Raw genomic sequence first — 23557 nt, forward strand, 5'->3', positions numbered from 1 at the left:
AGTGGACCGGAAGGGGAACACCACGCGAAAATGTATGCAGGTAGGACCATAGAGTTTGTTGGGGAAAAAATTGAAACGAATAAAAAAAAATTCAAACAAAAAAATAATTTTGAAAAGAGAAAAAAAGATTTCAATAATAAATTTATTGTGCAACCGAAAAATGTTATTTTCATTTATTCTAATCTTCGCTTCTGTTAAGTCAATTCTGAAAATAGGTGAATTTATGTCAAAAGAAATTTGGGTAATAGTCTGTTTAAAAAATAAAAACTTTTGAAGTTTGAAACTGAAAAGTAATTTTGAAACAGAAAAAATAAAATCTGAAAAAAAGTATTTTGAAACTGAAGAAAACATTTTATTTATTTGTGTCAAGTAATTTTTAAAACTTGAATGCATCAGGATTAAACACAAACATTAACAGAATCTCATGAAGATATTTGTGATGTACTTTTTGTGGGACAAGAGTTGTTGGTCCAACTATTGCCACTTCTCATTGCAAAGTCAATTAATATTAAAGATTCATCTAACTCATTATTGTGGTTCACAGTTGAGAATGGACCTGTCAAAACATTTTGCTGGATAATAAATTGTCCCAGAAGTCATTATGATAAATAACATTGTTGTTTTGAGAACATTTTCAAGTAACATAATGATAATAGCATTATAATGTAAGAACACTAAGTTATAATAAACATTTAACAAAGGAAATGTTAAATGTTTATTAAATTCTTCTCATGATGAATTTATCCCAAATTAATAAACACAAGAGAAACAATTACAATTAATTATGAAGTCTCTAAACAAAACTGTCCTTTAGAAAAAGAGCTAGTTGAGACCAAAGCACCAGACTGAAGACTTTTGTCATCCAGTTTTTAGTAGAAATCATGATATATCACGCAAATGGAAATGATCAAGCTTGTTTTAATTTATCATACAATTAATTGATTTATTGCTTATTGTGACAGGCATGTCTTACCCAAAATTCACATTTGAGTCAATTATCTGGTTGCAATTTTGAAATATTTTTAAAAATATATACAAGATCTACTTTATTTATCCCAAAATTGGGAACGACAATATAGTTAATAACATATAAATTTCAACACAACAACATAAAAGAGCCATCTAAAAATGCACACGTATTTTGTGAAAATTAGTTACAGTGGAAGCAATCTACCAGCAGGGGGCGCGTTAGAGCTACAGCTGAGAACGTAGACACGCCGAGGAAGCGTGCGGTGCTGATGCTGTAGAGATGGAGCGAAGGGAGTGGAAGATGCTCGGTTCTATATCCTCCGGACGGATAGCAACATTCAGGTAAGGCGATAAATCAGCCAAGAGTTGAAAGAAACAGCTAGTTGAACCTAAAATAAGTGAAACCGTGTCGAGGAGAGACAGTCTGTGTGTGCGTGTCTGTCTGTCTCTGTGTGTGTGTGAGGCCACAGGCTGGATGGATGCAGGGGGAAGAGAGCCCCATTTATTCAGCGTTGAGGAGAGACGAATCTATTTTATTAAAATAAAATATGAGCCAGCAGACTAACGATAATAAACCTTGATATAACGGGCCCAAACAAGATGAGGCGTTCAGGAGGTTAAATCAGGGTGGGACTTACAAGACTCTCATGCTTCACCCAGCGGCTGAGAAAAGTCATTGTTGCGTTTAGACTGATTTATGTAATTTGATTTAATGCAGACAAGTGAAATAAATGTGTTAAGTGTATGTTTTCATAAATAGTTACATCCATTCAGACAAATTTACTCGAGTAACTTTTTTAAAAATTTACATTTAGGAGTATTTTTACTATGTTGTACTATTTACTTTTACTTGAGTTATTATGGAATATGGTTACTTTTACTTTGATTAAAATTTCTGTATTTTCTATCCACTGAATGAAAAACAAACATGTTTTAACCAAAATCCACCAGACAGACACACAGCAGTTCGTTAGTTTTATACATTTTTTATTGAAAGTAAACGATTTGGAAAAAAATATTTCTCATTTGATCAGTTAGTCAGTCTTTTGTCTTTTTACAAAATACTTTTTTATTTTTACTTGACAATTTTTTTGGACAGCTACTTTTTACTTTTATTTGAGTAAAAATATGTTGAAGTAGTGCTGCTGTTACTTGAGTACAATTTTTGGAGGCTCCTGCTAGTAGGAAATTGCTTCCAGTTTTGCCTAGTAGTTCAACGCTATTCATGCATTTTTTTTTACACTCGTGAGGAGTTAGAACTGGATTATGTTTTAAAAACAAAAAAAATTATAAAACTAGTCAAACTAGTGATGATAGCGTTCCAAAATCAATTGTTTACTCATCTTTGTATTAGCGTTTGTGAACATTCAACTCTTTCCTACAGAAAATTTCAATGTATTGCAGTGGGATTTCTTGTGATAAACCTACCCAGAGTATCTTAAAATAAAGTGAAGTACAAGAAACTCAGTGCTATGTAAAATTGTTGTCAAGTTTTTTGCTCTCTTTAAACCACCTCAGCTTCTGCTCAAACTTGAAAAAGCTTGCTTCCCTCAAAGAAACGCAGGAACCACTCAACTCAGTGACATCTTTTATTTATCTTTTGTTTTTGTCTTTAAATTATTTCAATTGACAGTACAAGACCACCAAGACTTCCCATAAGTAGTCAAAGTAGTCACAGAGAAGTCACAGAGCAGGTTGAAAACTTACAAACAAATGAAACAAAATCAATTACAGATCACAATGAACTAATTAACTAGTTTTCCAGGTAATGTTAATCTACTTTTAAGTTAACAGTGAATGAACAAACAAAGAAACTACATTCCATGCACGGATCTAGAAAAATATTTATGGGGTGGCAAGAGGGTGGCAGGGACTTTTTCAGGGGTGGCAGCATATATACACATATATATACATATATATATATATATATATATAGTTTAAAAACAATACGAAATATTGTTTTTAACTTGCATTGTTTCAAAATTAGCTTCATATAGCACTGAGGCTTAAATACAATTTCTTAATGTAGAAATTGTATTTTCTACATTAAGATTTTTTTCTTATTTTTCTTAATTTTTCTTAATGTTCTTAATAATTCTTAATTATTTTCACATCTTTCGTACTCCTGCTAATTGATATGCATTATTGATACGCATATCAATTGACATGCATTGTGTCCAGAAAACCATTTTATCCCAATACAGGACAAGAAGAAATCTGTCACAAAAATATTAGTAGCGCCATCATTTGTTATTTGATATATCTATTAAATACGACTTAAAATAAAGATTASAAAACTGATGTTTGATAAATTCTCCATGATATAAATCTATAAACAGTTTAGTTTCTGTTAGTTCTGTCAAGATACAAGAAAGGGCGAATATCTACTTATATTGGTCAATCATTTTATTTTTAATATGCTGTAGGAGCCGTAGTTTGACGACTGTTATAAATATCACCATGTTTTTAGAACACGGGATTAGCTCAGTTTTTGTCGCTTGGTTTTAGGAATTGCAGTGGCTGCAGTGCGTCACAATAAAGGTACAATAAAGCTGATAAACAGGTGAAGAACCAAACAGAACCACTTCTGACTGTTTGCAAAGCCAAACATCCAATAAAAGTTCCACCAAGCCACTACTAAGGCACTGGGGTCATGATTCTGGACACAGGCAAAACAAGGTTCAATGTCTAAACTTATTGATTGTTCTTGGTGATTTATTTTCCTTTTTCACCAAACAATTACAGACATCCAACCTTCATTTGTTCTCATGCTACCACTCTTAAAAACCATCGGCCCCAAACCCAAATGCTTGGTGGTCCTTCTCCAGGCCCATGCACTTATAGAAAGTGGACTGACCCACATTACTTCCTGTCTAAATTTAGAAAATAAATAAGAAAATAATAAAACAAAATAATAAATAAAATCAACAATTATCAACCTACAAATAAACTCTGTAAATAATTTTTAAAAAATAGAAATTTAAGAATAAAGTAACAAAATTCAAATGGATAAAGAAATAAAGAAAAAATAGCTCCAACAACTTTTATTCTGCYTTTTCTCGCTCTGTGTCGCTTTACGCGGACCCGTTGCCATGGCGACCGACAGACAACAGCTCAACGAGCACATAGAGCAGAGATTACTGATCAGGGGAATCAACACCAAAAAACAAACATTTCCCACACAAAAAAGTAGCAAAAACACTMAAACAGAACATCCAGTCTGTTACATTATGCTGTCAGGCTTAATGTCTATATTGTGATTATTAATAAGTTCGCCTGAGCACAGCGGCGGTTGATTTAAACAGCTGCTCTACTGATGACGTGGTGGGCGGGTTGACCGGTTTTTGTTTTAGTGCTAACGGAACCAAAACACACCGAACTGCGCAGCACATGTTAAGGTTATCAAAGTCAGTAGCAGGCTAACTGTTAGGCTGGTATAACTGACCCACTGCTCACTTGTTCAATGTTTTCTTTAAGTTAAAACTTTTTTCTCACCTGTGAAATCTGAAGCCCATATTACCATTATCTATAGTTGAATTAACTAGTAAACATCGCGTCCGTTCTGATTCTTTGCGTGATTGTAGTAGTTTCCTGACCACCGATATTCCTGACTCAGTGGACAGCAATGGCGCATGTGTGACTTACGATAAATCACATAATGTCCAGTCCAGTAACATATACATCTATTAATGCTGCTGCCTCGCGCTCTGTCCTTCTCTCGCACTTCCCGCTACTTAGCAGTGGGTGTCAGGTTACATTGTGTTGCATTCAATGTTGTCGGGGGGGAAAAAGAGTTTCATGCGCTTAATGTCCGATTTGCCATAACTATTTATTGAATTCATTGTCGCTAGCTGGGGTGGCAACAGGGGTGGCGAGGCTCTCGTTTGGGGTGGCAACTGCCACCCCTGCCACCCCGCTAGATCCGCCCCTGCATGCACATACAACCCATTTCATCAACAAGGCTAATTTGGTCTTCTGAATGCAGATTAAATGGTATAAACTGTGCATAATGCCCAGTTCCTACCAGTGGTGTCTTTGTGGAAGCTTGAAGCTGAGGCTCTTTGTCTGAAGAGATCATTGTGAGCACAGGTGTGCCAAGTTACCTTATAGACTTCAGATGGGCCTGAGTGGAAGGGATGGGTGCGCTTGATTCTCTGTGATGCGTGTGCCAGTTGGGTGGAGATTAACTTGACAGTAGTTAAAATAATAATTCTCTGTTTCCTAATTATTATAAACAAACAAAAAAATAAAAAAGTGAGGAGAGCAAAAAGCTGTGCAACCAACTAACTTCCTTCGCTGCTTTGCATTTTAAATGTTGAATATAATATAAATGTTGAATATATCTTATCTTATCTTATCTTATCTTATCTTATCTTATCTTATCTTATCTTATCTTATCTTATCTTATCTTATCTTATCTTATCTTATCTTATCTGCTCACATAATTACAAATTGACTCTGCACCCTGTCGCCCTGACGGTCCTGGGTTTGAATCCTTGGTTCTTTCTGCATGTAGTTTGCATGTGTGTGTTTTCTGGCTTCTTTCCATACAGTAATTAGTCTTTCTAAACAGGTGTTAGTGTGCACCTTTACGGAGGAAAACCATTGTTGAAAGGAAGTGAAGTGTATTGAAAGTTTCTTGGTTGTCCATTGATGCTCTTATGCTGTTTTTCAAGAAGAACCAGCCAGATTTGTAGTCTCTATTTAGCTGTTGGAGACACATGCAAGAAGATTTGTAGCTGCAGTTGCAAAGAAAGATGGTTTAACAAAATGTTGAATACTAATACGATATATCTTTAAACATATTTATTAATAAAAAAAAATCATAATTTTCCTCCTGCTCAACAATTAAACCTGTAACATTAGTGGTAACAGCCTAATTTACTTTGAACATTTCTGTGTTTTTTGTGAGTGTAGACTGTGTGTTTTTATTGTGAAAGTGCAAACTCTGCATCATTTGAGGCAAAGAAACTGCAGGCTTGCTTGGTATTTGCTAATGTATCATCTGTCCAGTGATTGTTTTGGCAACTCACTTTCAGAACTGGATCTTCACTTGGAAGGAAATTAATATATACAAGAAAGACCACTTTGCCTGGAACGAATGCTGTGCCTTTTTAGTTTAGTATTTGTGAAGTATCTGTCATCTCAGAAGAACAGGAGGAATCCGAGCCATGAAATCCATATCTACTAGCTGCTCTCATTGCTTCCCAGATAATTGTAAGTCAATATTAGGGTGGATCAGATGACAGATCTCTGCTTTTCTGGAAAAATGTATGTTTGAAGGAAGATTTAAAACAGCTGAAATTGTGTGGGAAGGATAAAATTTGTTCCAGACTGCTGCTGTATTTTTAACCATCTGCAGGCTTCCTGATCAAAAGATTAATATTAAATATTATACAGGCACATACTGCCATTTTACAGCTTAATTAATGTTTACTTCAGTTGGCTAAAAAAATATGTTAAATACAACTTAAAAGAAATTTTACTTTGATGTTTTAATGAAAAGTAAGCTTAATACTAGCATAGAGGTTATTTTCGAAAGGCTCCTTTTATCTGACAAATGAGTGTTACATCCACCAATCTGTGTTTTTTATATATGTTGATCAAAAAGTTAAACTTTGTTTTCTTTTTTTTTTTACTCAAAACCATATATGATTTTTAAAATTTTTACAATTAGTTGATATATTACATACAATTACAATACAATTAATTAAAGTTTGAGGTTGGACCATTAGATTAAAAAAAAAGTTCACAGGGAATAATTTAGCTTGATTCTGGGCTTGACAGAATGATGTTTATTTATTTTTTTTATCAGTTAAGTCAGGCATGTCCAAAGTGTATTTGTGGCCCTTCAGATGATTTTGATCAGCACCTTACCACAATTCAACAATGTTAGAAATTTGGCCAGCAAAATTGAAAATAATGGATGACAAAAAAACTTTGGAAATTGTCTGTTTTTCTTAGTCTGAAGCTCTTTTTATGTTTTAATGTTACTCATGTTTTATTTTTAAAAAATAGCTAATTGAAAAATAAGAATAATTTTAAAAAAATAATCTAGGCATTTTTTTTATTTAACGAAAATTTAGTTTAAGTTTTAGAGCCCAGTGCAAAAACTAAAATGCAGTGTTTTAGTTTTCGATTGAACGACGTCGCTGTGAGCAATCAACTTTTACGTTGTGATGACTGCGTTGATCAGAGGGAGTTTTATTTTGAAAGAGCTCGCCGGATGTTGTGGTTGCTGTGGCTGTTCTGACGCTGCTGGAGGCAGAGCTGCAGTGCGGACAAACAGGCTGGAGCCGGAGATCAGTACAAACACACGCCGCCCCGACAGCCCGCCCGGGTCCGCCTCAGCCAGGGACGCTGGTTCCGGTTCGGCTTTTCTTGTGATTAGCCTTTCGGATCCGGTCCAACAGGAGGAAGGAACCACTTCGCATCATCCTCCGCCCTTTCCCTTCCCCTCCTCCTCTTCTTCCTCCTCAACCTCAGCATCATTTTCAGCTGCAGCAGCATCGGATGAGCCCGGGACGGCTGCGCGGCTCCGAAAGCAGAACCTGCGGTTTGTTTCTAGACTCTGTTGGTTCCGGACTCGTAGCGGGACGTCTGGCTTGTTGGACGGGCCCGGTCCGGGTTGGTAGCCCCCCTGTCTGAGGAGAAATAAATGGTGATTTAGTCTTGTGGGAGTCTGAGGCCCAGACCTCGACCCCTCCTTAGAGGAACGGTGGGTTTTCTGGACCAGAACGTTTTGTGCCGAAGTAAAATCCCAGATGAAGATTCCCAAAAGGCGGAAAAGGAGCGGACGGTGTGCCAGGTAGGCCCGATCCGGACCGGTTTTGGCCCGGACTACCTCTCATAGCGTAGTGGGTGTGTGTGTGGGAAACGTTTCGGGTCAACTGAAGTGAAATTAATAATACGTATCAGCGACTTTAGATCCAAATGAGACCTGCACACCTCCTGGGTGAAAATGATGATGATGATGCTGTTTGCATTGCTGTAATTCATAACGTGGTCCAGTGCGGGCCAAATGTATTGATTGGTAAGGTGTAATGGTGCGCATGCGCGCCGAGGACCCATGACTGTGCACTGCAGAGAGGACAGATTGAATAAAGAGTGATGCAGGGATGCTGCGGTGTAGAGCTGGATCAGAGCGGAAGTGTGCCTCACAAGCTTCTATTTATTCATTCATACCGAATATTTGTTCTTAATTTAAAAAAACAATTCTATAAAAACTGAAAGTAACTGATTTTAATACTAAAGCGGACATCGTTTGTTACCATCCTGAACTCTGAAGACGTAGTAGCCAATTAAAAGATCTCATTCATAAAAAAAAACAACAAAAAAACAAACAAAAAGAACCTTATTCTTGTTTGAACAGAGCAGGGATGTTATCTACTATTTTTTGTATGTTTCACGTTTATTATTAGACATGTTAAATATGTAGAAAAATCATTTAAGTTTAGATTATCTTTTACTGCAGCAGCATAATTTCAAACTTCCAACTTTTCACAAATTACCTTCACAATCCAAAGAGTCTGGCTACTTGAAGCTTGTTTAGAGCCACAAATATTAGATGACCCTAAGAAAAAAGCCAAATTATAATTTTTGAGAAATATCTACTGAAGGAATTTTATAAGAACCTGCATTTTACTTCCACTTTGTTTGGTCAAAGAAAAAAACAAAACATTTACAAAAATTGGATGGATGCATTTTCTTAGGGGATGTTGCTATTTTTAATTTTTTTTAATTTTACTGCTGCTGGTAATTTTGGTGTCAATCGTTTCACTATTCCATGGAAAACCCTTGTTATGGTGGATATGTTTAAAAAATTTGTTTTTTCTTTGTCATTTTTCACCAAGACTTCTTCTTGAAGCCCGCAACATCACACATCCTCCACCATGCTTGACTATGGATGTGTGGTACTTTTCCATGTCTTCATCCCTTGCACCACACTAAACCTATATGAACTGTTTCCTTCCCAAAAAACCCCCAACAAAATCTAAGTCTCATCTGTTGAAAACACACATACTTTTAGTTGAAATTTCAACAAAGCTTCTGCTATTTTTATATTAGCTATATCTCTTATTTTACATTTTATTTCCTCACCTATACATGTTCTCAAATTTAACGTTGTATTTTGTACCTGAAAATGTGCTACTGCAGTAAAAGATAATTTTATTCTAAGTATTTCTGTACATTATTACCATTGGACCAGTAAATATGTCTGGCGTTTGTGACATTAATGTTTAAAAACACAAATGTTGGTTAGATAAGAAGGGAAAACAGCCATTTTTTAGCTAACATTTTAATGTAAAAATTGGCAAGCAGGATGTAGTTTTTTGTTTATCTTGCAAACGTTTAATTTAGATGATTTGTTTTATGATTCCCTTTTATTAAAAAAAAACTCAAAAAAGACATGTAGGAATATGGGGATCATTTTTGACAGCAAAAGGTTCAAAATAAAGTTCATAATTACATTGGAAATTATAAAATGCTGCGTTTTAAAAAAAAACTTAGTTTAGCTTCATTTTCTGTAAGATTGCTTTAATTGTTTTTAGAAGCTAAGGCAATATATTGTGTTATATATACATATTTTTTCTTTCTAATATTATCTTGATATGCTGTGGTTTTAAAATGGTGACTGGCTGTTTCTGAATGCTTTCATAAAGGTGTGATTCTCTGCTCTCAGGTAGACCCAGCCGCCTGACTGACGTGTTTTCAGGGACAAATATGAAACTGTTGATGTTCTTCTTCTCCATCTAATGGCAGATTCACCATGAAATTCTGAATTTGGCTCAGAAAACCTTTTGACTGTGCAAATCGTCTTACTGCAATGCAAAAAAAGAAAAAAAAAGTCCATCCCAATTAGTTCAGGATTTAACTGCAGTATTTTGTCACATCGCTTAATATCAGTCGAACTGCTGAGGCAGCAGAAGACAGCAATGTCTCTTTTACATAAATTAATTTTATTTTGCAATTCCAAAACTACTCAGCGACGGTATCCAAAGCATTTTAATGAAATGAAGTGATAAACCATCTTCAAGACGAAACATGAGGTGGATAAACAGCTGAGGAGATGCTTTTGGTGCTTTTATTTTGGAATGGTGCCAGTTGTGCAGTAGCTCAAAATGTCACAAGCCAGCCTTTAAAGTTACTTAATTAGCAAAACACTTTAAATAAATCTATACACTTAAAATGCCTTTAAACTCATCCACAATTTGTCACATTAAAGTAAACTTCAGTTTTATTCATCCGAATTTTATGTTAAATGTGAAGTGGAAATGATCACATCCAATATAAGTGTGCGCAAATGTAATATTGCAAAACACAATATTCATTGCACATTAAATTGCAGGGGTCACTTTAATTATAAATGTAAGTTTTTGGTTGGAGTCTCAGTGCTTTAGCTGGTCAAACCAAAAATATTCATACCTCTCAAAAATCTTTTAATTTGGCCATCATGTTTTGTTATGATGCTAATGGTTTGTAATGGAACTGAATTCAGTTTAGAGTTGATATCCTAGTTCTTTAAAATTTTTGTGAAATTACAAGAATAATGCTCACAAACTGTTATTTAAAGGATTTAAATGTAGAATAATCTACATTAGTCAGTTTTATAGATTTCAGTTTGTCAGGTTGTACAGATGAGAGAAAAAATAATGAAATAGATTTTCACCTCACTGTCAAATGGACGCAAGCTTCAGAATTAAATATAAACTAAAGGTGACTGACGTCTTATTGTCATAAAAACGGAAAGGATCATCTACAAAACTGATTCTGGAAAATTATGAAACCAGCAAATGAAAATATCATAGACTCTGAAATATATTTTATCCTTCTGGACCAGCAAAAACTATGGATTTATTCTTTGAAGATGACACTAAAATTAAATGTTTTGGATTTTATATGTAGAAACAAATGTCAATCACCTGCTTTAAATAATTTCATTTAACATCTGAATATTTTAATATATACATCAGGAAATTAATTGACGTTAACAAACATGAAGTTTGCATTTCTTAACTAATTATCTGCATTTAAAAAATAAATCTTGCAGCTGGTTGAATGACAGGAAACAAGAACCAAACAAAAAATCTGAAACAAACTCAAATTCAAACATTTTTACACAATGCTTTAAAATCTTACAGCTTTGGTTTGTGGTGAATCTAGCATTACATGGTAAAACAAAATGAATATCATTTGATTTTATTTAATTTTTACATTTGGTCTCTGAGGATTTAAAGATGTAAACTCTGTTTATGAAGTCCTTCCCCTTCATGTTCTGCCTCATTTTGAAGCGAGGACAGACGGCCGCTGTGGCAGTCGGTGCGTTCGCTCTCCTCATCCTCTGATGGTTAACTGTGCCCTCTGTTTTGGCTTGTAGGCTGACAAAGGAACAGGAAGGGTTTTTTCCCGCTCAGGATTTGTTGTAAACCATCAGGTTTTCCAGGAGCTCAGAACTATGGTGAGCTCTGAGTGACTTTCTCAGATCAAAACTGGAATGATGACAACTCGGCTATTGGCAGAGCATCCCACCCTCTCCTCCACAATGATAAACTGATAGATTTTGTAGATAAAGGACAAGAGAAGAAGATAAGACTGCGGTTTGATTGTAGAGGAGGTGTCTGTCAGGATGATTCACTTTGATTTGCTGCTGAGGTCCCGTTACGACCTGTAGTTTACTGCTGCTGGACCACTAAGCCTCCTCCTCCATTTTACACATCAGTGCTGGATGCTGTTTTATTTGTGCATATAGAAGTGCATTATATACATTTATTAATAGTTAATTTGGATCACACCCTTGGAGGATTTTGGTGTTTTAACACCTTGCTTTTCCTCCAGTTTTGCTCAAAAACTGAATCTATGTGCAGTGAGACTGATGTGAGCGCAGATGTCTATGTAAGCAAATAATAATTTGTGGTGGTTGCATTTAAATCTCACAAATGTTCACGTATTGAGGCACAGTCTCAACCCTGATAAATAATAGCTCTGTGTGTACGCTCAACTCTGGCTCTCCTGCTTATGTATGGAAAGCCAGGAGGGCCAAAAACCATGCAACATTTGATATTTTTCACATGCAAAGTATGAGAACAACTGTGTTCTGAACTTAAAGCTAATTACAAATGTTTTTTGTTTAATTTTGAGGATTTGTTGGATAAAAAAGAAGTAATCACAGCCCTCAAATCAAAAAACAAGCTACTGCAGCTAGTCTATTACAAATCTAAGTGTTAAGATTTAAGAAACAACAAAAGCTATTTTTTGCAGACTAAAATAAGAATATGTTCTTAAAGCATACAAATATGTTTATTTTTTTGCATTGCAGGTGGTATTTCAACATTGCTTGAGCATCTATATAATGTGTGAAAATATTGAATATTCTTACATATACACAAAAGGTGCAAAAACAGCTAGAAAGTTTATGAAAACATTAATTATTTTTGAACAAAAAGCTCACCAATGGCTTTAATGAGTTTGTGTTATTGGTGGCCATGCACCCCTCAAATCAGTTTATGGAATATTTTGTGATATCCACCTATTTTCCGTCTATATAACAGGTAAAACAGCAGATTCTGATGTGCTTGCGGTTATGTAAGACTGTTGCTGTGCTTTCGGGGAGACTTAGTGGTCCCTCTCTTCTGCAGTGACTGGAGTCTCAGCAGCGTGTTGAATTCTGCAGCAGGTTTCACTGCATCTCCAGTGTTGCAGCTGCCGGTGGCTGCGTATCTGTTGGCGATATTGGTACTGCTGTTAATGAACTGTATCACTGAAGATACAGAGAAGCCTCCTCTTTCCCTTTGCAGTCTTTCCAGTCCTCTGAGAGGCCTGGTCAGACCGGAAATACAGAGAACCCTCTAATACGATCCCAGTAGCGCGCCTGACAACTCTGCATGCACTGATGACGGCTTGGGCATTGCATGCAGAACAGCATGGTTTGGGGACTGACATGCATCATTTCGAACTTAAGGTTTCCCCCACAAATTCACTGGAAGCTGATAACCATTCATGGCTGATTTGTTGTATCCAAGAGGAGCTAAACGTAGAGTTTAGTTTGGGATAACTGGCTGGAGAACACCAGGGGAAATGGTAGACAACTGCTGTGAGACTAATGCAGCTGATGTTAGTAATCAATAGAGTGGATGAACAGTTTTTATGCTTTTCTAGTTCAGAATAATCACATCCTTTGGGATTAGATCACTTTGCTGCTGTAACATTTAACCCAGTGTCAGAAAACAGCTGCTCTGATGTTTGTGTGGAACAGAAAACTCTTCAAGGTCAAGACAGTTACCTAATCTGGAGTTTCTTTAAACCAAACTATAAAAGATACCATTTGTTTATTTAGAGGGCTGTGAAAAAGTGTTTCCCTGCTCCCAGATTTTTCTGTTTTCGCTTTTTTGTTTTGCTTAAGTGTTTCAGATCATCAAGCAAATATTAGTACTTGATCAGGATAGCCTGAGTAAGTACAAAAGGCAGTTTTCAAAGGATGATTTCATTCATTAAGGGATAAAAGCTATTAAGAACAACCTGACCTTATATTTAAAAAAGTAAAAGTTGCTCCGTAAAGCTAACGATAGGTTGTTTTATCTTAGGTGCAAAAACTAGTATCAATACTGAGGAATTTGAATATTGCAGAAATGTTTTCAAGTATGAACAATTATACAGTATCTGAATTGGATTTAAGTCCAGAACGGGACTTTCTACTGTGTTTTGGTTCTTTAGATTGGCTATATAAACTCTTTCAGACGTATGGTTTCTGATTTTCTACTGTTTTTGTGTTGTATGTCTCGGCCTATCACAATAACAAATGGTGCAGGATAATAAATTGTCCCTGAAGTCATTATGATAATAATATTGTTGTTTTGAAGCCCTTTTCAAGTAATAATAATGCAAGAATATATTTTGAAAGATCAATAAACTTTAAATTTTAATTAACATTTAGCACTGGAACTGGAAGACCACTGGCCCTAAATATATTTACTTATCTAAAAGGGCAGTTCAATATATTTGGGAAATATTGATTTGAATGTGTGCTTGCTTCTATTTACTCTACTGTCATGAAGAACCTGGTTAGCCAACATTAGCTGTTACATTTCCCTCTGAATTCAGAGCTTGAAATGGCGACACCAATCTGTTGTAAGCTGGAAAATCAGTGGTATTTGGTTGGTCTCAGTGGCTAACTAGGATTAGCAGCACAAGCTAATAAAAATTAAAAAATTAAAATATCTGTGTGTTTCTAACAAAAGTTATACCAGACTAGTGTCCCGTTTCTACTGAGCAATGCGGTTCGGTGAGGGTCAATACGTTATTTTATGGTGTTAAGGAGGCTTTTTAAACTACTAATTGGACTCTCACTGAGCAGGCGGTGCTATGTCATGCTAGTGTGACCACAAACATGGCGCACTAGTTTGCCTTTACTTGTCGAAAGCAGTGACGTTTTTCTGTCAGTCAATGAACTCTTGTGTGTTGCATGCAGCTCTATTCTAATCACTCAATCAATCAAGTTGCTGAAAGGCAGCACATTTCAGCAACAAGGCAGTTCAAAGGGCTTTACATAATAAAAACACAAAAATACAAAGTTAACAACTGAAGCATTACATTTTGCCAAATTCCATCGTTGCACATCAAAAATGTTGGCAGTAGTTCATTTGAAGTACAATGGTAGTTCACCGTATCATTATACCAACTGAAGGAGACCCAGGAATGATGCATTATGGGTCGGTTATGTACCGCTTTTACAGTGAAAACAGATAAAATAGCGTGCTGAGCTGCACCAAACAATGTACTGCTCAGAAAAAACTAGGAATTTAGTGAGATAAAATCTGTCCGAAGCATAAATTAACTGCTCATTACTTGAGCCATCGGTGTGTTTGTGTGTGGCAGCCATATTGGATTTTAAAATCGCGGTTGATGAGCATCGTCTGTCATCCCATGAGGCATGAGTTTATATAAGATTCAGTAAAAGCAAAGCACTGTCAGAAATTTAGAATGGAAAATTGAGCTGCTAAAGTAATCCAACATAATGGTTATTAGTGATATTAATTTAATTATAATGTTTATTGATGGATGTTTTGATTTTCTTCTACAGATTTAATCTAAAATATAGAATAAACGTTTACATAAGCAGTAACTTTTAAGTTCTTATATCTATAAATTAACCAAGATATAGGATATTATATGGATTTATTAGTTGGGCTATGTTGGGCTAATCTTAAATGTTATTACCTGAACAAGGGTAACTGGTGCTTCTGATTTTTAAATCAAGCTAACTAGCAATATGCAATATATTTAAAGACAATCAAACTTTCTTGCTACACTTTAACTTACAGCAACATTTTCTGGCAACCAAAGTTGCCGGGATTTTACCATAAATTAGAGACATTTACTTATTTCTTTTTTGTTTTACAGTGTACAGAGGATTAAGTGTAAAAGCTTCATTTCAACCAGTTGTTTAGAAGTGTGCTACAATGGGTAGGGGAGGGGTATTTTTTCACTTTTTTAGGCTTCATAAATCTAGAGAAAACTCCTGTAAATTTTTCTGGCATCATGTTAAAAGAACTTTGAACCGTTGGATTAAAACCATGACTTTTTCACGTTTCTTTTTGGAATACCAAATATAAATAAAGATGCAGAGGTCTTCATTTTTTTACTGTATGGTGAAATAATTTCTTTGTGATGGATCCTGATCATTTCCTCACCTTGGTAGTTTTGGCAATGAGCTTAAAATGCCAGATGAAACAATAACCGTCAGGAAACTGGAGAGCTTATTCCTTGGACTGTTTAGCTGCAGCTTAAACACGTTTTAACCACCTGTAATGGAGTTTGAATCCCCTCAGAGCCTTTTGGGTTCATGTCCCTGCGCCATGCTTGTGGTGGTTGTTGGTTTGTTCTGGTTTTCGATGATTCGCTTCAGTTCAAGGCCAAAAGGGTCCAGCTGCTTCCTTTGCAGAAATGATATTTGCTTCAATTACTGCAAATACCATCACACTCCCTCCCTTCACCACAACGCCAACTGCAACCCTCCTACCAGCCTGTAGCCTGAACCAGCTCAAGAATGGCTTCTCATAGCAGTCAGCCATATCTAATGCTTGTTGTTTTACTGGATTGCAATTGGCCCTTTGCACGTGACGTCACGCTCACCAGAACTCCGCCCACTCCGCCATGACGGACGTCAAAACAGCCAATGCGCTCCTTTAAAGCTAGTCGGAAACAGACATCTGTAATCTAATGTCGCTTCTGTTTAGTTGATTTCACCTTTAAAATGGGCGCTGCGTGGTCCGCTCCACAACAGACAAGGATACAAACCAAACTTGTCATTTTACTTTTAATGAGGAAAGATACAGCATGGACGTATAGCGACCATCAATCATAATGACTGCCAGCCCTCGGTGTAATCGCAGATTAGCAGAAAAAACGCCTTATAAGAAGATTAACGTTAATGAACTTTATAAGTAAGTATAATTAGAAACATATTAAATATCACATTATAGATATTTCGACGTCGAACGTACGGTGGGGCATGATGATGCAGCATTGTAACCATGGAGACAGTGTCGCGCCGTCATACAGCCTAGCACGTATGGCTGTAACTGGTTAGCATCTCGTCTTTTGTACGTTTTTAATTCCGCTGCGCTGTAAGGGGAAACGCTGTTTATGACATAGTGATATAAATCATGTAGTGTGGATTCAGGTAAAGTCGGTAATTTGATCAACACGTCAGGGGGGAGGAAGTATGGGTCGGTTTCCAAGCTAGCTATTTCCAACTTTTGTTAAACACCGCCGTCTAAGAGCCCCAACCAGGTGTGTTACATTCACAGACAGATTAGTTCGACTCGAACAAGAAGAAGCCACGAATAAACTGGCAAAAAAAACTTGGGAAAACATTTTCCAGTTGCTCTGTTCAGTACTCCCGTCCCTCACTTCCGACGTCCATCATGGCGCCTCGAATGATTTAGTGACGTAGTTGCAAAGGGTCAATAATTCTCGTAGGAGAAAGCTGCAGGTTAATCTCCTAGTTTAAGGTGGTAAAGTATTCTGTCTTGCATTTCCTGTCCACCCTTCTTTTTTTCACCTCCTGCCCTGTCCTCGCAGATAAATGGCTCTTTTAAGCTTGGAGCTGCTCGAGTTCTGGCTAGCTGGCAGATGCAGTGCCTAGTCCCCGGCCTCCAGGACAACGGCAACATGAACGGGACGTCCGAGCAGGCCGACATCCTGCCGCCAAACTGTATGGTCAAGGACCGATGGAAAGTGGTGAGCAAGAACATCTACCTTCCTCTCTGTTCACTTTAAACAATTCGATTATAAACATATTTGGGTAGTAACTAGTTACATTTACTCAGTTACATCTAGTTGAGTAACTTTTTGGAAAGATTTACTGAGTAGCATACAGTGTAGTATTTTTATTTTTTATTTTTACTTCAGTAATTTTACTCAGTGGCGCAGTTGGTGGAGCTGATGCCTTGCAGCAAGAAGGTTCTGGGTTCGATTCCCGGCCCCGGTCTTTCTGCATGGAGTTTGCATGTTCTCCCTGTGCATGCATGGGTTTTCTCCGGGTACTCCGGTTTCCTCCCACAGTCCAAAAACATGACTGTCAGGTTAATTGGCCTCTCCAAATTGTCCCTAGGTGTGAGTGTGTGTGTGCATGGTTGTGTGTCTCTGTGTTGCTCTGCGACAGACTGGCGACCTGTCCAGGGTGACCCCGCCTCTCGCCCGGAACGTTAGCTGGAGACGGGCACCAGCAACCCTCCCGACCCCACTGAGGGACAAGGGTGTAAAGAAAATGGATGGATGGATAATTTTACTTAGTTCATTAAAATTTCTGGAACTTAACTGGATGAAGAACAAGCTTATTTTCACCTAAAATTCACCAGACACAGACCTGCAGGTTTTATTAAAGTTTCATAAGTTTTATTTTGAAAGAAACTAATCTGAGAAACAAAATTCCTTTGCCTGATTTTGCTATTTTGTAATTATGTTACTTAAATTAATTATTTTTAATTTGGTACCTTAAATACCAAAATTTCCACATAACTTTATATTTTTGTCCGCCTCATTATGTAATTTTTAAATATTAAATGATTCAGTACTTGAGTAGACTTTCTACCAAATGCTTTTTTACTATTACTTTAATAATTTCTTGGACACCTACTTTTTACTTGATTAAAAATAAGTTAAAGTAGTGCTACTGTTTCTTATGCACAATCTCTAAATAACTTTTTTTTTCACTAATATAACTTTTTTTCTCAGAATTTTACAAAGTTTTCTATTTGAAATAGCATCTTTATTCTGCCAATATTATGACTATATTTTTGTTATTAAACAAAAACTTATTAATAATCTGTGATTATTTTAATTGTTGCAGAAAGGATGATTAAAATAAAAGACACTTCTTGAAAATATTTTTATTATAAAATTTTTCCCTTAAAAACAAAACCAAGCAAAAAAAAAAAAACAAACAAAAAAACTTAAGATTTTATTTTTAATCCATGTCGCCCAGACTTAGTTCTGCCTGATAATATTTGTGTCATGTTTTTGTTATGGTAGAGAATGTGGATCTAATTGTCTCCGTCTTGGGTCACTGTGTGGCAGCTGAAGAAGATTGGCGGGGGCGGGTTTGGGGAGATCTACGAGGCCTTGGACCTGCTGACACGGGAGAATGTGGCGTTAAAGGTGGAGTCGGCCCAGCAGCCCAAACAGGTGCTGAAGATGGAGGTGGCAGTTCTCAAGAAGCTGCAGGGTGAGAGCCGACACATTTTTAACACATATAATTTGTTTTCCGTCAAATGAAACACCTACTGTAAATACTTGAAGCTAGAGACATTTTTATTTTAAAAATCTATATATATTTTTTTACTTTTACTGGTATTTATGTATGCTTTTTAACACAGAATATTCTCTCTAAATTTCAAAGTAGCAACTTTAATCATGCCAAGGAACAAGAGAAATAACTTGATATATATGATATGATATATCTAGTTTCTATGTTTCCATTAGTGGAGCTAATTTTTTGTTTATCGCTTTAGCTACCTTTGAAAATGTTTAGCGCCCTTAGCTTTCCATAAATTAATTTTTCAAAATAAATTTTAAAGTGCTAATTTACTTAGCAGTTTTGTAAACTTTCAACTGAGTTGAAGTTTATTTGGTAATTCTAGTCAAATGTTTATGTTTATGCTCTTATTTTGAAGTACTTGAAGACTGTTTACGTAGCAGTTCCATTTCCCTTTACAGGGAACTTTATTCCCTGTAACTTTATTCTACACTTTATTTAACTTTATTCTACACAAAATTATCTGTTTCCTACTGTACTGTCAGGACATGGTGATAGTTTTAACAAACATGTAAAAAGCATACTTTTATAAAAGATACCTACTGCAGCTTTAAATAGGTTTTTTTATTAGTGTGATATAATATTTGAGCTTAAGTGTTGGGTTTTAATCAGCTGTAAGCAGAAAATCATCATAGCAAGCAGAAGTAAGGGCTGTGTGTAATTCATCTATATAGTGTGTTGTTTTCTTTACTATTCAAATTTATTGAACATGACTATACCTTTTTGTATTTAATCCTTGTCTATATAGTAATGGCAACGAACACTGTCAGCAGGTTAAAAAGAACCATGTAAATGGAGAGTAGAAGTGGAACAAGAACTAATCCCTGAGGCACACCTCAACTCATCTGATCTATTTAGGATTTATATGAGTGTGCAAAACAACCTTTGGGTCTAGAAGACGAAAGGTGGCGCAGAAATCTAAAAAAAAATTCACATTTAGCTCTCAGTTACAGATTACTTTAAGTAATTTGATTTCTGTTCTAACTTACACATATTTTTCTTTTTTAAAAATCTTTTTTGATGTAGCGTGATTTGTAAAACCATGGAAAGCCAAATTATGCAGCTCTTCCACATACTGAATTATAATAGCTGAGAAAACAGTGTTGCGTAACAGTGTTATATCACCTAAGTGTTGATTGTGTCACATGTTAGGGCAATATGTGGTTGGCTGGGTGGGTTAGTGATGACTGGAGCAGCCTCCACTTTGTCACAGAGGCACATTAAGCTGCTGGACTGATCGGCTCGTCATGGTCCATCGGTCTCTCTCTCCCTTCGCCATCCCCAGCAGGTCGCAGCGAATATTCTCACTCTCACTTTGTGTGAATTATTTAACATCAAATGAATAAACCACATTTTCTTTTCTCTCTGAAAGTGCATCGTCAATGTTAATGCTGCCTGTAAAGTAATTAGAATTCATTTAGCACATTTTAGTTTTTTGTTTTTTTTTTTGTATCAGGATAAAATCCCATTGAGATAAAATAAAACAACTGTTTTCCAAGGGAATCCTGGCCAAGACGCAGCAACAAAACATACAAAGTAACACAGTTAATATGTGTGAAAACATGACAGAAAACGAACAGAGGATATCTAATTTTATCTAAATTCTTTGATTAGCCAGAATCTATTTTGGTTGTCCTGCATGGAGAGTTTGGTTTATGCAGACAAATTAACTGCAAAATTGGAGCTATATACAACACTCTTGTACTTACCTTAGTTTATTGGAATCTATAAAAGCATCCATAGGCAACCATAATTAAATACATTATGATTAATTTACAAGAAACATGCAGTTGACGTCTTAAAAAAATGTGGAAGACACAACTTGCCACATCTCGACATCTTGATTCGGACTGAGGGAAGCATTAAGCTGTAGTTACAGCAGCTCTCCACCAGTGGGCGTACAGAACTGTGAGCACTCCTGACTCAGCGAGGCAACGGCTGTTCAGCGGCGCTAACGGCTGATCCGCGGAGGCGCTCACTGTCGCTCTTGTCTGTGTTGTTAACAGGTAACTTATATTATCTCAAATGTGTAGGAGATGTGAGCTAACGTGAAAAATAACCTGATATTTGAGGAAAAGTTATGAATGATCTCTTGTTAGAGCCCGATTATATGTATTTACGAAGCTAGCCAACGCGATTCAGCGCAGTAACGGCTGATCAGCAGAGGCGCTCACTGTCGATACTTTGTGTTAACATTTGTCAACAACAACAAAAACCCCTGCGAAATCACACTGATTAATTATTAAGTGTGTAACAGTAGGATGGTAGTTATTTGAAACACTTGCCTTCAAAGAGCGCAACAGTTTCACCATCTTTTCTGTTATGATTCAGGTGGGTTTCCTAAGCAGTTTCCTTTCTTCTGAGGGTCACAGGTTGAATGATTAAAAAACCCAAACTGAACCTGAGTGAAAATGTTTGGATTATGATGAAAAAAAAAAGCTCTCACAACCTAAATAAGCTTAATCATTTCTGATTAGAAATCTAGAACTGTTTTGATGGAGTGGCTTTTCTGTAACTTTCTAAGGGACATTTTTCTAAATATTAGTGAGTATACAGAAAGTATTCACATCACTTCACCTTTTCCACATTTTGTTATAATATGTTTGTATCCCAAACTGTATTAAATTAATCCCTTTCTTCTCTACATTCTACACAAAAATACACCATTACAGCAACGTAGTAAAAAGCGTTTTTAGTGTTTTGCTAGACGTTTCCATGGTTTAAATGGAGTCCACTTGTGATAAATTGAGTGTATTGCACTGCAAAACACAAAATCTTAAGTATTTTTGATGACTTTCTAGTGCAAATATCTTAACACACTTGAAATAAGAAAACTAACGTATAAGTAACTTTTCAGCAACATTTGGAAGCTTGTTTTAAGTAAATAATTATTTAATACTGATGAAAAAGTTCTAATTTCATTGGCTGACTATTTCATTTATATCAAGGAAAAATGTCTTGTTATAAGTGACATGGCCACTAATTCTTCATCAATATTTAAGAATTATTTACTGAAAACAAGGTTCTAAGTCTTGCAGAAAAGCTACTTGGTGAGATTTTGTGTTTTCGCAGTGAGTGCAGGTGAAAAAGTAATTATTTAACTGCATGATTAAAAGCTAAAAATTCATGTAGCATTTAAAATCTCAAAGTAAACCAGTATGTTGCCTGTTTTGGCTCTCGTTCCAATCAACCTTGAGGAAAGCCGATGTCTTTCTTGCTGTCTAATGCACGACTACATCCACTAATGATCCTCAGTGAGAGTCTCTGTCTGAGGAGTTAATCGTGCTGCTTGCTGGTGACACTGAAATTTTTTTTAGAAGAGTGACTCAGCTCTAATATGCAAATAGAAATTATGAACTCTGCCTCCTTTGCATTTAAGCTTGTGATGAATACAAAGTGTGGAAGTTATTAAATAAAAATACAGAGAGTCTTGGATATTATAATTGTATCTATTTGTTCCTATTATTGTATGCTAGCAAAGCAAACGTCAAATAATGTTCTCTCTCTCTTTTTTTTAGGTAAAAACCACGTCTGTAAATTTATTGGTTGTGGAAGAAATGACAAGTTTAACTACGTGGTGATGCAGCTTCAGGTGAGTCACAGCGTGGGCGACTTTAACCAGGAGGATGGCAATATCTGTATTATTTCATTTACGGTACTTCTATGTCAAAGAATTAGTAGCAAAATGTATTTATGATTTGATATCTAACAATAAAGCTTAGAGTGTCTTCTAGAAATACTTTAAATTTAACCCTATTGTGGATGGATTGTTGTTGTTTTTTAACTAGAGACGCACTGATCATAATTTCCATTCCAATTTCCAATATTTTAAAATGACCAGCGCTATGAGTCTCGTGCTGATGAGGAAGTCTGATTTCCTCTTTTTGTGTCGTTCCAGGGCCGTAACCTGGCTGACTTGCGGAGGAGTCAGCCCAGAGGAACCTTCACCATGAGCACCACCCTGCGACTCGGCAAGCAAATCCTGGAGTCCATCGAAGCCATCCACTCAGTGGGATTCCTGCACCGCGACATCAAACCGGTAAGCAGATTTTACAGAGGTGAGATCACCACATCTGACGTGCGGCAAACTGCCTTGGATCTGAGTAATCCGTATAGCTTTCTTATTTTAAAAAGACAGAAACAACAGGCCAGCTGTCGTGGTTTGAAATACAAAATGAGGGAGATGAAGGTCAAGTTTTGTATGTCATGAGGGATGGATCATTAATTATTATCGGTTTAAAGCTACAGCATGTAACTTTTAATAAAAAGGAAGCATTTTCACATGTTTGTAAAACTACAGGTTCACCGATTTATCGGCCAGGCGATTTATCTGTGCCGATTTCCTTATTTTTGGGAGATCAGTTGATGTCACTTACATGTGAAGCCAATCTTATTTAACTCAGCAAAAGTCTAAAAACTAGCCACTGTCCTCTTCTGCTCTGCATCGAGAGGTTTGACTGGCAGACCAGCCCATCAGGTCGTGTCTCTGTGTTTCTTCTGAACAACAGTCGCCCCACTGTTACCAACTCAGCGACTTTCTTGCTATATTTAGCAACATTTCAGACAAACAAATTTGCTATCAACCAAAATCGGAATCAGGTTTTTCAAATGATTGATAATCGGCGATCGGCCAGAAAACTGCATTCAGTGCACCGCAAGTAAAAACTGTCACCATATTGTGACAGTTTGTTATGAAAAAAATTATCTGTGAAAAGATTGATCTCCTTCACTCTAACCCTTTTCCACAGATTTTCACATAGTGATAGTTTCAAC

The 23557-nt window shown here is 36.3% G+C and overlaps 1 protein-coding gene across 4 annotated transcripts in view; it reads left to right on the plus strand.

Moving 5' to 3' along the window:
- Positions 1-1207: 1207 nt before the first annotated feature.
- ttbk1a (tau tubulin kinase 1a) overlaps positions 1208-23557 on the plus strand; it is a 61621-nt gene continuing 39271 nt past the window's right edge. Inside the window, exons 1-6 of one of the 4 annotated variants that reach the window (XM_008417420.2) lie at positions 7200-7777; positions 11348-11428; positions 17050-17208; positions 18547-18694; positions 22303-22376; positions 22683-22823. In XM_008417420.2, the coding sequence (XP_008415642.1) occupies positions 11426-11428; positions 17050-17208; positions 18547-18694; positions 22303-22376; positions 22683-22823 (525 nt within the window). In that variant the 5' untranslated portion in view covers positions 7200-7777; positions 11348-11425. Of the gene's footprint in view, positions 1312-7199; positions 7778-11347; positions 11429-17049; positions 17209-18546; positions 18695-20687; positions 20791-22302; positions 22377-22682; positions 22824-23557 lie in introns of those variants that run through there. The other 3 variants (XM_008417427.2, XM_008417423.2, XM_008417438.1) reach the window with 3 other exon arrangements.

This window comes from Poecilia reticulata, linkage group LG1 (assembly GCF_000633615.1).
Source record: "Poecilia reticulata strain Guanapo linkage group LG1, Guppy_female_1.0+MT, whole genome shotgun sequence".
Classification (NCBI taxonomy): domain Eukaryota; kingdom Metazoa; phylum Chordata; class Actinopteri; order Cyprinodontiformes; family Poeciliidae; genus Poecilia; species Poecilia reticulata.